The sequence below is a fragment of the Danio aesculapii genome, chromosome 2 (assembly GCF_903798145.1).
Source record: "Danio aesculapii chromosome 2, fDanAes4.1, whole genome shotgun sequence".
In the NCBI taxonomy this organism is placed as follows: Eukaryota; Metazoa; Chordata; class Actinopteri; order Cypriniformes; family Danionidae; genus Danio; species Danio aesculapii.
This window is the reverse complement of record NC_079436.1, coordinates 14,998,165-15,015,070: the sequence shown is the minus strand read 5'-3', so window position 1 is coordinate 15,015,070 and position 16,906 is coordinate 14,998,165. Positions and strand designations below refer to the sequence as shown.

The 16,906-nt window shown below is 34.5% G+C and overlaps 1 protein-coding gene and 1 long non-coding RNA gene across 4 annotated transcripts in view; both read right to left on the bottom strand.

Annotated features, from left to right (window-relative positions):
* Positions 1-16,588, bottom strand: part of cc2d1b (coiled-coil and C2 domain containing 1B) — a 40,102-nt gene extending 23,514 nt beyond the window's left edge. For all 3 annotated transcript variants that reach the window (XM_056473351.1, XM_056473332.1, XM_056473343.1), the window contains exons 1-6: positions 16,489-16,588; positions 16,181-16,311; positions 15,885-16,041; positions 10,452-10,593; positions 8,058-8,155; positions 7,854-7,967 (exon numbers count right to left, since the gene is read on the bottom strand). In XM_056473351.1, coding sequence (XP_056329326.1) covers positions 7,854-7,967; positions 8,058-8,155; positions 10,452-10,593; positions 15,885-15,950 — 420 coding nt within the window. In that variant the 5' untranslated portion in view covers positions 15,951-16,041; positions 16,181-16,311; positions 16,489-16,588. The remainder of the gene's footprint in view (positions 1-7,853; positions 7,968-8,057; positions 8,156-10,451; positions 10,594-15,884; positions 16,042-16,180; positions 16,312-16,488) is intronic.
* On the bottom strand, positions 473-2,839 carry LOC130241525 (uncharacterized). The gene is made up of 4 exons (XR_008838883.1): positions 2,270-2,839; positions 1,665-1,818; positions 1,499-1,575; positions 473-850 (listed from the first exon to the last, which is right to left on the bottom strand). It is a non-coding gene; the product is annotated as an uncharacterized LOC130241525 (long non-coding RNA).
* Positions 16,589-16,906: the final 318 nt, after the last annotated feature.

Below are 16,906 nucleotides of genomic sequence, written 5' to 3'. Positions count from 1 at the left end.
TTTTTTTTCCAAGACTATCACGAAATGCTACAATGCTCAATTGCTGACATTTCAAAATGTTTAAGCTATTGTTAACACAACTGGCCTCTATTTATGAAAACCACCACAAAAATAACAGTTCGTTTCAAAAAGACAGAAAAAAAAAAACCATGAAAAAAAACAAAAACAAAGAATGTTTACTATTGACCAAAATGTACTTTTACTATGTGCAACTTCAAGTAATAAATTTTACTTGGAAAAAGAAAAGAAAAGTTTAAGACAGGCAGCATGTCACAAACTAATACAGTGCTCAATTTTTGATATCTCAAATCGTTCGAGCCATTAGTAAAGAAAAGATTAAAACTGAAAAATCTTTGAATTTTTGTAAATAACCAAACAATTTTAACCATTTAAAGTTACAGAACTCCATTTAAAATGTTGGTTCCATCGACAAAGACAACATTAAAACCCTTAATTTTAAAACCAGAAACAATTTAAATGTCACAAAAAAAGCTTCTTCCTTTATTTCTTTCATTTGTCCAGAATGATGTACTGATTCAACCAACAGGTTTGTTCTTAAGAACTTGTATTATGAGTAACAGTTTATGTGCATCAAGTCCCAGCAACACTTTCTGGAAAAACTCAAAAGTGTATTTCAGGTCTGAAGGATAACTGAGATTGAAGCTGTATATGACTCTCAAAGAAAGAGCACAAGCCTAGGTGACTTCGCCAAGGTTCTGAAGCACATTTACTCCCTCAAAAATCAGTCCAACATCTGATGGTGGGTCACAGGCTTCTGCACCTTCAGGTCTGATGATGTAGATTCCAATGACAATATTGCCCATGTCTTAGAGTTTTCAAAGTCTGTGTCCTACAAAACACAAAAACAGTATCAATGTTCAGTCAGTTTGATTCCACAAAAATACAGATTGTACATTTAGAGAATTTTGTATCTACTGTCCATTCCTTAATCTTTCACATCACGCACCGCATTTACTTAAATAACTACTTTACTGTGTTTGTTAGGGTGGTCAAAAGTACAGGCTTCTGTGCTGAATTTTAAAAATGTGAAGAAACCAACATTCTACCAAAGAAATTCAATTGGCCAGTGTTCTTGTGCTCAACAGATGTGACTGTGAACACTGATAATCGCTTAATGCGGTTCCTTAATATTTCTGCTTAGACAAATCTGCTGAGAGACATCTTCAAAAGCTACCATACGTAAATGTAATCTGTGTAACCACTCGGTCAACAATATGAAGCAATATTATAGCCAATCAGAATCATATGTCGAGCATGTGAACACTATGGTTAATCAGCAGCCTAAGAATCTGCTCACCTGTGCTCAATTTCCTCAGAAAAATGCTAGCATCATCACAATCTTTTAATTTTAGGACTGACTGGTACCGAAGTCTGTACTTTTGACAACCCCAAGTTAAATATACTGTGTGTATTGATATTCCTTGACAATATTTTGCAGGGGCATTTTGGTATATATTCACTGCCAGAGAACACTTACTGTATACATGAGGTTTCATAGTCTTCATTAAGATACACAGAACATGCTCTGAGAATGCAAGTTCAGATGGTATCATACTGTAGAAGAGACATTAAGTGTAGACAATGAAAAAACACAATACTAATGTGGAAATTATTTACAAGCATCATAAATACAGATAACAAACCTTGTCGATGGTAGCCATCAGTTTCCAAATTTTACACCCTGCAATTCCTCCTTTTATGGTAGATGCTGGCCAGCTTGCTGGTGTAACCATCTTGTTTTGACATAAATGTTTGAATTAGTGGGACAGTAGTGATTCGACTGAATTCAGCAGCAATCTGTGGATTTAAGACACAAGATTATAATAAGGATAACTTTCATACAAGGCACTGTCTCACTGTTTTTAGGTGGTTATGGATGTGACAAAAATTTTATATTTTATTATCTATATTGCTGCAAAAACACACATGGCAATTGAACGTGGCTAGCGTTACACTTGCAGGTAACCAGATGTTCTCCTTTGGATGGCTACGATTAAGATGGCTGTGTAGCGCATTCCACGTTTTAAATCTATGCACAAATCTATAGTGTTTCAACAACTGTGATCTTGGAGTCTTTGCACTGCCACATGCTTTCCTTGAGAAACACGAGTCAGAATAACTGTCTAAAAATGCTAAAACTCAAAAGACTCCGAAATACATTCATAACATAAATTACCATAATTCTGTGTACACTCACATCACTTTTCTTGGCAATATTTAACAGTAAAGAGTTATGAAATACTCATACCTGACAAAGCCACCATCTTCTCCTCCTCAATGTGCTTCCCGCGTTCGTTTGTCTTCTGTTCTGCTCTGGTGCTCCACCTCTAGGTAAGCAGCTACGGTATCCACAAATATCCAAACTTAAGAGGGTTTTGCGTTTTACTCCACAATGTTAAGTTGGCCAGTCAAACCCTTATTAAGTAAAGTCTACAGCACTACATTTTTGTAGAAATAACATAGTTTACTTGTGTTAATTTAATTACTAATATGTTTTATGTAATGTGAACAAGGATGGGTATAGTAAAACTAACAATAAGGAAAGTTCATTTTTTTGAGTGTGCCCCGCCCGCTTCATGACGCTTCTCATTTGCTTTTCATTTGACGTTGCTTGAGCTCAACCACTCTGACTGACAGAGCTGAGAGAAAAACCAAACGCTATTGGAAGCATGATGTGTGATCAGCTGAAGGTCAGAGGGTGCTCTCATGCGGAAACTCCAAACACCCTTGAAGAAGAAACCCAGGAAATCCCTATAGCTTACAAACAGAAATTAATCTCCTTCCATTGATTCTGCGTGACTATAAGCACATGACTACTGAGTCATCTCACATAAGGATTTATTTCATACACTCTACTGAATTATGAAGTGAGTTTGGAGTAAAAAGATGTAATTATTAAATGCGCTATTTTCACATGCAGCATTTATTACAGAGTCGTAGTTTACAGAGAAGCTAAGCAAACAGCTGTCATTACGACAGAGCAATTTTCTCGAACTCATTATCCTGATTACATCAATATCAGTTTTAAACATGATTTTGCATAGCTTGTCAGTTAACTACAACTAATAAATAACTAGTAAATGCTGCTCCATCTGAAAGCAGCTAATAAAAAAACAAAAAACAAAAACTTTTTTTAAACACAGTTTAAAGAAATAGTTTGTCCAAATATGAAAATGACCTTTTACTCACCCTCAGTCTATACAAGATGTAGGTGATTTTTTTTGTCCAATATGACATTGAAGAAGATTTTTAGCTGGAACTATGTTCCTGATGCTTTACAAAGAAGTAAGTTAACAGCTTCTGTCACTTTAAGAGTTAAAAAAAAAATGCAAGCAAAACAAAATGAATGCTCATGGCTACTGACTATACATTTAAGTCTAAGGGGCCGTTTACATTTCAAGGCTAAAAGCATGTGGAAGTTGCGAGGCAGTCACTTCTTTCACCATTTTCAAAGTACTTTGCGTTTTCACTCCCATGTCGTCTGTTGTTGCAAGGAGACCATCAACCATTTTCTCAGAGCATGAGAAACTGGGAAAACATTGCTGCAGCTCTGATGCAAGTTTTATTTTGTTAAAATAAAAAAGCATGGCAGTGTATGGTTGTTAGTCGGTAATTAGTCTACCGAAATGTGTATATTCCATATAAAGTATAAAACTGATTGGTCAGTTTTTGTCACGTGATTCATGGTCCGCTTGCGTCATTCTGATAAGTTGCAACATACGCAATTTGTGAATGGCCAATTAAGATGCCAAACAGCTGGTCTGTGAAAGAAACTTAACATTACTTACAACATCACTTGCTGGCAAATGCTATCATCTTCACAAAGGTCTGTAGCACAAGCTTCCTGTCACATAATGATCTGTGTGTGGATACAAACTCATGTAATGTTTGTTCACACATAGGGCTGGGTGATTTGGCCTAAAATCAAAATCTTGATTAATTGAACATTTTAACTTAATTATGATTAATGAATGGTAATTTTATTCATAGTAAATAATATTCATTCATTCATTTTCTTTTCAGCTTAGTCCCGTTATTAATCTGGAGTCACCACAGCAGAATGAACCGCCAACTTATCCAGCACATGTTTTACACAGCGCATACCCTTCCAGCTGCAACCCATCTCTGGGAAAACAGTAAATATTACTTGATTTTTAAAAAAAATGAAGGAAACACATTATCTATGATTATTTATTGAAGATCGACATTGAACAATTAAAATGAAAGCACACATCAGATGAGGCTGCAAAGTGGCCGCAGAAGTATAAATCAGCCTTTTAAAACAAATGCTTAAAAGAGCGGGGTCATGTGACTCCACATGCGGTAGGGAAACTAATTGAAAAAAATCGTCCTGGAAAAATGTTTTCGATTATAGGTTCTGAATGTCGATTTCGATTACTTTTTGATTAACTGCCCAGCCCTATTTACGCATGCTTTATAAATTTTCATTAACCTTCCTGTTGTGTTCAGTCATATCTGACCGATTTACAACTTAAAACACTCATAAATATTTAGTTTTACATCTGATTGCCTCAAGGTCTCATGATATCCTCCTCACTATGCTCTTGAACATATAAAAGCGACGATCACCGCTTTCATTGAATTTTGAGTGTTTTAATCAACCTTGTTACACCTGTGCTGTTCCCGGTCAAAAGTGACCGCCATAGGAAATGAATGGGTATCCAGACCATATTCATCCATCAGACAGAAATCATCCTCATACACACCACCCCAACTCAATCACTCACTCACTTACTTACACATTTCGGACTGAACAATGTCTTTTGCAGGTACACATCTCTTTTACATGCTTGTGCCGATCCTCTAGCTTGATCTCACAAGGAAACATAACTATTATAGGTTTTGTCAGTTTAGTGGCAAATTTAACTAAAGTTTGTACTAATTTCTTTCTTTCTTTCATTCTTTCTTTCTTTCTTTCTTTCTTTTTCTTTCTTTCTTTCTTTCAATCTCCATTCAGCCATTCTCTGTGTTTAGCAGGAGCACTTTTTAGCTTAGCTTAGCATCAATTATATTATTGGATTAGACCATTAGCATCTCACTCAAAAATGACCAAAATATAATTAGTGCTAGTTCTGGGTCCATACTCACCATTCATACCCTCAGTCACTATTCTCTAGATTAGTACACTAATACAGTCCAATTGAAGGACTGAATGACAATTTGAGCACTCAGTACACAGGAAAGCATACCGTTTTGTTTGTGCTCTGCTGGCTGATAAATCATTCAGATGGATTAAAATTTCAAATTATTTGATCAGACCCAGTGATCATTAGATTAGCAAGCTGTCCATTGGTAATGAAACAAAGTATTTTGATTTCTGTCAAATTCAGTGCCTATTTGTATTTTCATTGCAGTTATTTTATGCTTAATTCTAGTAATTCTATTCTATTGTCAAATTCATGTTAAACACAACTTTAAGACATTGTTCACAGCTAAAGAATGTTGAATAAAAATTTGGTGGTTAAATTATTTTTTTATTTTAGAAGTAGTTAAAATAGACCAGTTTTGAGCGGGAACACGTAAGGAGTAAGGAGTGAGATGTAAACACGACACGAGGGTTAAAATGGTTCTAGTGTTTTTCCTGGTGTCTGCAACTGATTTTTAAAAACTTGAGCCTGAGCATCGTTATGCAACAGGAAGCTTGCGCTACAGATGGTCATGAATGCACTCAGTACTTTTTCCAGGGGCTCTGGATTAAAGTTAGTAATGGTCCAAATAATGTTCAGCATCTTCACAATTATTAATTCACCTGAAATATTAATTATTATCTACCCCTTTAAAATAATTTATTGACAATAGCACAAAACCTGTAATATAGGTTCTGTGATTCAAATAGGATGCAATTTAAAATGGCTTAATGTAAGTTTATAAGCGTTTTTTAGATAATCTTATCTATCAAATAGCATCTAATTTTTGATTGGTAATCCAAATTGGTTCCTTTGGACTCACTCATACTACCCCCCAACTAGTCGAGATGTTCATGAAGTTAACTGAACGCTAAAAATAACTAATTTTGGAACATTTTAAATGCTTTTCAAAATTTTAAAATATTAAATGTTTTTCAAAAATGTTCTGCAAGCATCCGTGATTAATAAAGTTTTCAATTCTTGTAAGCAAACCATCTTACGGAGCACAAATGTGGAATTCAGCCATACCACCAACATGACACCATGAGCCAACGTGACATCTATACAACTCGGTGGTTGACGAGGTACACAAATCAGGCACTTTGGTAAAATTACAAATCCCCTAATAAAATATTACTCCTCATTCTCAATATTGCTTGAATGGAAGTACAAATGTATGCGTGTTAAGTACTCAAGTATTAAAAAGTACTTATTAATGAATGTTGTTTACAGTATTACAATACCCCACTCAGATCAGTTCTAAAATTCAGTGAATCATTTACTGTTGACTCGAGAACGGATGTGGCCAGACAAGTCAAATTCCCAAATGAACTGTTCAATGCAATTTGTGAACTGATTTAACAAGCTGAATGATGAATAAAATGCCACTATCACATCTCTGAGCATGTGATAATTTCTCCATTTTAAAAGACCCATTACTGAGCTTTATTTAGGAAATGTAGAGGAGCAGTGCTTGACATTAACACCCGCCAACCCGCCAAATGTGGGTAGATTTCAGCTGTAGCAGGTTAGACAGCCACTCCTACTGGCCACTTTGGCTGGTTGAAAATAATTTTTTAATTGTACTTTTCCTAAAAGCAGGGCTTGACAATAAGGATGGTCCAATATGCATCCAAATGTGATCTTAGAATAAAGAAGCAGCACAACTGACAAAAATAGTATCCGCACGAGCAAAAGACACGTTTAAAAATTGTGGCTAAGAAAAAAATATTTAATTATTTATTTTTGGTTTGGTCAGAGAAAATTTTATAAAATAAATCCTTATTGTTGAGCCCTGAAAAGTCATGTGAAATTAAAATAAATTGCAATGCGACACTATGAAAGCACAACCCATTTGCTCATGCTCATTGAGCAAGGTCATACATACCTAATAAACATTTAAATGAATGAGGAGCTATGTGGAAATAACACACAATCTAAATTAAGTCATTTTAGCATGCCAAAGTCACATTTTATGCATGTAAAACATATTTTCCTAACAACAAAATTGTGGCTAGTGAAAATGGCGACGCGACATAGTGGCGCAGTAGGTAGAGCTGTCGCCTCACAGCAAGAAAGTCGCTGGTTCGAGCCTCGGCTGGGTCAGTTGACATTTCTGTGTGGAGTTTGCATGTTCTCCCTGTTGCATGTTACATGTGCTCCGGTTTCCCCGACAGTCCAAAGACATGCGGTACAAAGACAAGACAAGGATAAATTGTCTGTAGTGTATGAGTGTGAATGAGTGTGTATGGATGTTTCCCAGAGATGGGTTGCAGCTGGAAGGGCATCCGCAGCGTAAAACATGTGCTGGATAAGTTGGCGGTTCATTCCACTGTGGCGACCCCGGATTAATAAAGGGACTAAGCCGAAAAAAAAAATGAATGAATGAATGAAAATGGTGAGTGGCTAGTAAGGTTGGAAAACTACTAGCCACAGTGGCTGGTTATCAAAAAAGTTAATGTCAAGCCCTGCAGAGGAGTAATATGTAGAGTATTTTGTTTTCAAATGTAGTGAAGTAAACGTAAATAAAATAAACAACAACAATAATAATAAGAATAATAAATTATTAAAATTAAATAAAAATACTTTAACGAGGTACTGATACTTTTGAAAATATTGATTTTACAATCAGACCGTATTTATATAATATGATTATGCTGTTGCAAATAAATTCTTAGATTGTACCTGGCTTTCTGGTGTCGGATCTGCTGAAGGAGTTTCTGCACTAACAGTGGAGGTTGGTGTTGCGGCACCTGAGTCTTCTGTTTCCTCCTCACCAACCACTTCCTGCAGCTCAGCCTAGTGAGAAAGACAACAAACAACATTAAATCACACTAACAAAATGAGATGGTACTGGGGACACTGCCAAAAATCACAGGCTTCATTTACCAGAAGGTCTTCATCATCCTCCACACTTTCGTCTTCGTCATCAAAGTCTTTCATGCACGCCTCTGCCATTTTTTCAATGTCTTCCATTGGCAATGGAGCTTGAACATAAACATTCAAGTAAGGTTCAATTTAAAAATTAAAATATTTTGAAAACAGCTTGAAAACGGTATAATAGTTATACACTATCATTTTAAAATTTAGGAGGAAATAGAAAGAATCTAATTTTTAAAATTGGAAATGGTTAAAAAGAAGAATCATTAACAAATCATCAATTTAAAAATGGTTTATAAAGGATCATGCATTACTTAAAAAAAAAAAAAAACTATAAAATACAAATGTATTCTGTCAGCTGAATTTAGAAAAACACCCCATTATTTTACAAATCCCCTAGAGTTAAACAGTTGAGTGTTTTTCTTTAGTTTTTGAATCCATTCAGCCAATCTCTGAGTCTGGCGAGAGAAATTTTAGCTTAGTTTAGCATAATTCATTTAACCGGATTAGACCATTAGCATCTCCCTCCAAAATAATTTTTTTTTTTAAAGAGTTTCTTAATTTTTGGTATTTTCCTTATTTAAAGTTTTAATCGTTTGTTGTTGAATCATGTACTAAGACTGACAAAAAAGTTGCTATTTTTTAGCATGATATGGCTAGGAACTATTCCCTCATTCTGCCATAATAATAAAGGAGCTTTGTTGACGTACAACAGTATGTCAGAGTGTTTCTTTAACATCACAACTCAAGTTTACAAGATATTTACAAGTGAAAGACTTGGGACTTTGTTGTTGTGGTGATTTTTAGCCAATCAGCTTTGTCAGTCATTATGTCATCTTTGAGTCATTAAGGACTTAATATATACAGCAAGGTTCTTTTTCTTCTTTGCTTAGGGAGTTAGTAGCAGTTTAGTTTTAGTAAATCCTTAAATTTGGTTGCATATGTCAATACGTGCTGCTCATTTTCTTCTGAATAAAAACTAAACACCTAAAATTACATTTACTTAACTTCACCCAACTTAAATGACAGCAATGAGAAAACAGCAGTTAAGAAAGTGTGTGAAAAAAAGTGATGTTTTGTTGCATGAGCTCTGCAATTAGATACTTCAGTCAAACAATTATGTCCTTTTCTTAAAGATATTGTTCTTTTGATTTAGCTCTCAGTAATTAACAAGTCGAGCCGGTTTACAAAATCAAAGTGAAACAAACGTCAGTTCTGTAATGGTGATGCAAGACTCACAGCTGAAGTAGCACAACTTCAATATTGAGCTGTTAAATTAAGATGTTTGTAAGAGTAGTCTATTCTTTCTATATATTTTAGACAAGCAGAACATATCCAAGCTAGTGCATCAATGCCTGTAATGTTTGATGTAGATGCTGCAAAACTTTATGAAACCTATTCAAGATGTAAACTACTCAATATTGGTTATTTGTATCCACATAGAGGATCAGCAAATAAAACTTTGAACACAAACCTCATTTACTTCTCTATATTACAATAACTAGCAACAAGCATTTCCTCAAGTAACTTTGTGCATCACTGATATCACATGACAGGGAGTTGTTAGAAAATTAAACGTGACCCTAGACCGCAAAACCTGACTAATGATGCATAAGTAATAGCCAAAATTACACTGTAATGGTCAAACATTTTTGATTTGGCCAAAATTATTTAGAATATTATATAAAATCATGTTCCATCAGGAAATTTAGCAAATTTCTTACTGTAAAATGATTTAAACTTAATTCTTAATTAGTCATTTGGATTACACACACACACACACACACACACACACACACACACACACGCACACGCACACGCACACGCACATGCACACAAACAAGGAATTTGTTTTGGCTGCAGAAGCTTCCAGTGTCCTTAAAGTAACAAGTGACAACACAAAATAAATATGAGAAAATACGACAAACATTAAACAGAGACACAATTTGATCATCAATGGAAGTTTTTTTTCTGCTTTTTGTATTAAAAAAATACAAAATGAAACTAACAAACAATAAACAATAGCAGCAATATAACTGTAGCAAATGTGTGTTTTTATTTTATCATCATTCTAAAGTATTATAGATATAGAAATAGATATAGATGACGTCAATGGTTTGGATAAAAACTCTATTAGCTGACTGCACATTAACAAAGATGTCTGTACTGTACATCTGAGAGGTTTTTTGTCAACAAAGCAACTGCTACTGAAATGAATCGCAATGCTAATGGACAACTCTCTCCAGGTAAAACAAACCTTGGCACAACCACAACATGTGCACATAATAAAATACATTAGATGGTGGCATTTCAAATCACACCTTTTAAAATTTGGCTATAACAGATAGAGTCTGCATTCAAAACAGGAATGGAAAATAAAGACAAAATAATCATAATTCCCACCTTTGCCAGCCTTTTTCGCCCTGGTAGGCACATTTGGTTTCTTCCCAACAATGGCAGCAAATTCAGCTTCTAAAGCCGGATCATCAAGATCTTGATCCATATCCATCATATCATCTGGCTTGAAATCAAGGAACAATCCCATCTACAAAGAAGCAAAAGCTTAGTCACACTCAGTCGGGTTTTCTTTACTCTTAAAAATAAAGCTTCTTTATTGGCATTGATTGTTTCGTGAACAACTTTCATCATCAATAGAATATTTACATTGTACATACAGAATAAAAGTCTATATTTACATAAAACATTTATGTGCACTGTGTATATTTATCAATCAAAATCTTAATCATTAATGTAAAAAATATAATTGCATAACATTTGTGTCCTGAAGCCCCTCTGGGAACTTTTTAAAAAGTACAGCCATAACAATAAATAAAATGGCACATTTCATTTCATGAATACAAATGACAGAAACTTAATGGTGAGGTGAAGTATCATCGCTTCAAGACGATATTCAACATTTATTGCAGTATAACACAAGTGTAATAAGGTAAAATTCAAATAAACACGTTCATCAAAATTTACAGACGAGCACAAATAATAAATATAATCAATAAATAAAACAAAAATTATAACAAAATCATTATAAACCACAAAACATAACCAAACAAACAGTCATTCACTCTTTCTTTTCGGCTTAGTCTCTTTATTAATCTGGGGTCGCCACCGCGGAATGAACCACCAACTTATCCAGCACATGTTTTACGCAGTGGATACCCTTCCAGCCGCAACCCATCTCTGGGAAATACCCATACACTATGGACAATTTAGCCTACCCAATTCACCTGTACCTCATGTCTTTGGACTGTGGGGGAAACCAGAGCACCCGGAGGAAACCCACGCGAACGCAGGGAGAGCATGCAAACTCCACACAGAAACAACAACTGACCCAGCTGAGGCTCGAACCAGCGACCTTCTTGTTGTGAGGCGACAGCACTACCTACTGCGTTATTGCGTCGCCCCAAACAAACATAAAAAAACAAAACTAAAACACATACACTACAGGGTCTTCCATCAATTATAATTTTTTATAATTGATATGCGCAGGCTTCAAGCTAGAACTATTGAGTTCCTTGATTTTCACTGATTAAAAACTTAATTTACATTATATCTAATGAACGTAAACGGGCTGTTGTTGTGCTTTAGTTGCCTAATGTATAAAATATACCCTCTCATTCGGTAATAAATATATAAATAATAATTTTAAATGATTCTTATGAGTTTATGTTGTTCTTTATTAAGCTAGAAACTAAAAAAATGACAATAAAAATATGACAACATAAACTAAGTGTTTATTTGCTTATATCACAGGCTGTAGTAAACTTATTTATCTCCTTTTCTCAGAAAGTGAAAAATCGAGCATAAATCAGACTAAAACTCCTGTAGTCTGAGCTGTAGATTAGACTGAGGCAGTGACTCTGAACACAAAACTAAAGTGCTGTCCAGTTGAATATTCTGATTTGCTGGTGCAGGACACTATAGCCTAAGTAATAAAAAAAAAAAAAAGTAATACGATACAATAAAGTCACTTAAGGAGATAAATGTGTTACTTTTTAAGGAAAATACAATACAATAAAGTCACTTAAGGTGATAAATGTGTTACTTTTTAAGGAAAATACAATACAATAAAGTCACTTAAGGCGATAAATGTGTTACTTTTTAAGGAAAATACAATACAATAAAGTCATTTAAGGAGATAAATGTGTTACTTTTTAAGGAAAATACAATACAATAAAGTCACTTAAGGAGATAAATGTGTTACTTTTTAAGGAAAATACAATACAATAAAGTCACTTAAGGAGATAAATGTGTTACTTTTTAAGGAAAGTAATGTGAAAGTAGTCTATTGGTTTTGTTATTTTTGCGTTTAAAAAAAGAGTTAGGTTTATTTAAAACACAAATTTGCAGTTATTATTAAGCATTTACACTTTATTTTATAAATGGGCCTAATTCAACATGCCTGTACATTTTATTTAATCAAATGTTGAATATTTACGTTAGCTGCATTTAGAACGTCTCATCACTCCTCATTACAAGTTTACTACAGCCCGTGATAAGCAAATAAACACTTTATGTTGTCATATTTTCATTGACCGAGCTGGGAAGAATCGTGTCAGATTATCCTAATAATCTTTTATCTATAATTGTAATCTATAATTATTATCTACAATAATCTTAAATTATCTTTCTTTCATTTGCCACTTGTTATTCTGTGTGTGCCGTAAGTTATTCCTGACCCAGATGACAAATAATAAAATAAAATAACAAGCAAATAGACTAATTAATGATAATTTAGTTAATTAAGATTTTAATCGGTGAAAGTCAAGGAATTTAATAGTTCTAGCTTGAAGCCTGCGCATCTCTTTCTTCGTTCGTTATGCTGGAGAGGAACAGTCTGCGCAAAAGGAGCACAGAGTGAGTGACATCAAGTACAGCTCTCATCTGATTGGCTGAAAGTTACGAGTTTGTCTGCTTCTGCCAGGACAGTCTCAAAAATGCACACACACGTAACCAGGGGGAGTCGTACGTGAAAGAGGATTTGCACATTCTAAACATTGAAAACTTTTTATACACTCTTATACATTTGCTAATGGTGTTTTGCATTTGTGAAGCGTATTTTATAAATATGTATTTTTATTTTGTGCACATGAATTGTTTTTGTGAATATGTATAAATATTTTACGCATATGATTTTGGTTTTGTGCACGTGAATTTGGTTACGCATGTGTGCATTGTGTCTTTTGTGTGAATTACTTTAGATACAAAACTAGCTCCATACTATGGGCCTGTCAAAGTAACGTTACCATGGTAAACAATATAGGGAGCAAGTTGTCAGTATTGTGCGATATAAAACCAACTTTACATACAGAACAGAGCACAAATAATAAAGATAATCAATAAATGAAACAAGAGAAATGATAAATAAAATTGATAAAATTATAATTTAAAAAATATTATAAAACATAGGACATAAAACAAAAAAATTAAATAAAAATTCTAAGCTATAAATCTGAAATGCAAACGGCATTTATTCAGTTTTTGTGTAAATGGACCAAAATTATAACATGGAAAATATATAGTATAAACACAAATCTAAAATATTATTTGGAAATACGGTGGCGCAGTAGGTAGTGCTGTTGCTTTACAGCAATAAGGTTGCTCGCTGGTTCGAGCCTCGGCTGGGTCAGTTGTTGTTTCTGTGTGGAGTTAGCATGTTCTCCCTGCGTTCGCGTTTCCTCCGGGTGCTCTGGTTTCCCCCACAGTCCAAAGACATGCGTACCACATGGTGAATTGGGTAGGCTAAATTGTCCGTAGTGTACGAGTGTGAATGAATGTGTATGGATGTTTCCCAGAGATGGGTTGCAGCTGGAGGTGCATCTGCTGCGTAAAACATGTGCTGGATAAGTTGGCGGTTCATTTCACTGTGGCGACCCCGGATTAATAAAGGGACTAAGCCAAAAAGTAAATGAACGAATGAATGAACGCATTTCGGAAATTTAGTTTATAATCAGTTCACTGCAGTCAGGTATTTATTTATAGAGACAAATATGTTTAGAAAAACAATTATATATTATTCAATAAATGTAAAACATAATTTATGTGTTTAATTTTAACATATTTGAAAAAAAAAAGTCCACAGTTTGATTTTATATTTAATCATATGTAATAATTTGAGTAAATACAGTTTAATCAAGGCATCATATGTAATAATTATTGATTTCAATATATCTTGTCCAATAACGTATCTATCTATCTATCTATCTATCTATCTATCTATCTATCTATCTATCTATGAATCCCTGAATCATGTTATTTCTCACCAGACCTTTTGCATTATGCAAATACTCATATTTTCTCTATCTTTTTATAAACTTAAGAAAAGAAACCATGCTAAAAAAAAAGAAAAATATATGTTATAAAACATGGGACATAAATAAACATACATACAAAACAAAACAAACAAAAAACAACATTACCGGGTCTTTCAATGAGGGACATTCTACCAGAAACGTACATCTTCACTTATACAAAATGTGACAGGGCAAAAAAATCATACAAAAACAAGCATAAAATCATAAAATCCAATGACAGAACGCATCCTTGATCACTGTCAGCTTTTTCTCCATCATATTATGTCACTTCATTAGAGCCATAGGGCCCTGTCATACACCCGGCGCAATAATGCACAAGACATGTTTTGTGCGAATTGTTGCTAATTTGACAACAGCGCAACCTTAATTTTCAAGTTTTCCTCCACGTTGTTTAAATAGCAAATCCATTTGTGCCACTTTGTGGACTCATAGGTGGTCCTGTCTATAAAGGAGGTGTGTTAAGGCGTGTTTGGATATAACTCCAAACTTTTGACCACACTTCGTGTTTCATTTATTCGTTTGCTGAAAATTAGAACTGATTTTACAAATAGTTTTGAAACAAATCTTTAACAAATGAAAGTAATTATTTAGGCTAATAGATGTCTTCAGTGGACGGCGTACAACACCATTTCCTTATCCACGAAAGTAAAGGAGTAAAGGAAAGAGTAAAAGTAAAGAGAAAGAGAAAGTGAAGAGTGAATGGAGGAGGCTTGTTCTTTATCCTCGCGCTGCAGAGGCTCTGTTTAACCGTTTTCTCGCTAGTCAAGCGTTCAGATTTCCACTTACAAAGTCCGCCATGTAAACAGCAAATGCGCCATGGCCTGACGCAACTGACTCTTAAAGGTAATGAGAGATGAGACTCTGATTGGTTTAATGCACGTCATACTCAAAACACACCCTTAACTCATGAGCACAACCGTTTTAGACCATGCGCAGGGGCGCAGAGCATATTTTTCCATCCTTAAAATAGCAAAAGTGGATTCAGACATGCTCTTAATGCTTTTGCTCCATACGCTTTAAACTTTGCACCTAGAACGATATATTTGTAGTATTTAATATTAGAATTTATTCATAATTTTATGTTTTTAATCAATTGATGTGAACGATAACAACTTAAACTTGCTATTTCTTAAGTTTTCTTTCTAAATAACAGTTTTTAGCATAACAAAACTATTAAAGCTGTAGGTTTAATTGGGGGACAATGACAGGGTTTGTACATTTGTAAAGTGTTTTTATTGATAATAAAAAAAACTAAGAACCAAATGAATGACATACTCCTTTACAGAACAACTCGCAAAAATCAACCATCAGTCCATTTTAGAAATTTTTGGGATGAAATATTAGAATGTGCCATAAACTAAACTGTCTTTTTCCATATTTAGGTTGTTCAGTATAACCAAAATCCATTCAGGGAAACCAAAACAGCAGTGGTTTTGCGTTAAGTCACAGATGATATTAAACGTGTACAGCTGACACAGCCACATTTGCAAAACCTGTCAGCGCTCACCTGTTTCGCGGCTGCTGCTCCTTGGCCTTTCGGCGCCGCTGCTCGCTTGTTTTTTCGAGCAAACATCCCGTCCTGCTCGCGCTGAATCCCCGCCCTTTACAGCACACACCAACACCTGGAGGCTGGAGCTCAGGATGTCGAGCAGAATAAACGAAGACTGCAGAGAGAGAAGAAATAATCTTTAAGACCCAAACTAAATCTGAGTAGCGACAAAGCTGTTGACAGCTCAGGTTCAAAGGAAGTTTTGCTAAACGACAGTCACATGCGCCGTGAGCACGTGGGCTGTGCTGACTCACCCTCTGATGAACTGTGGAGTATTTAACTTTCTTTTCCTGGCCAACAGCAAACCCACTCCACTTCCTTCTTCCTGGCCCAACGAAGGGCTTCAGAAACCTGACAGCTTATGTGATGCGCAAACAACACCACCCTGCGAGGAACAGAGACGACATTATGACAACACAAACTCACTGAACACGGCAAACTGAAAATATTTCCATGTCAACAGAAAATAAGATGTATCTGTGCTCCGTTCCAAAGATAAATCTTGATGCTGATGTGTTAAAAGACTGACATATGATGTTAAAATGAGCATTTATTGATTTACCTTTGTAAGTTTATAATAAAAACGAATCCAGACACACTGAGATACGTAAAACATTGGGTTTGTTTTGCTCCTGTCTGCAACTGATGCAACAAAACATCAAGACAGGCCACGCCCAGCTGTGGCAAACCACCACACCGGTGTTTGGGCATTTTTAAAATAAAAGTAATGCTGTAAACGGCATTTATTCAGTTTTTATTTTAACGGACCAAAATTATTACGTGGAAAAGAAAAAAATATATACATATATATACATACATACATATATATATATATATATATATAAATTAAAAATAGAAATGTCTATATATATATATATATATATATATATATATATATATACATTTCTATTTTTAATTTATATATTTTAATTTATATATATATATATATATATATATATATATATATATATATATATATA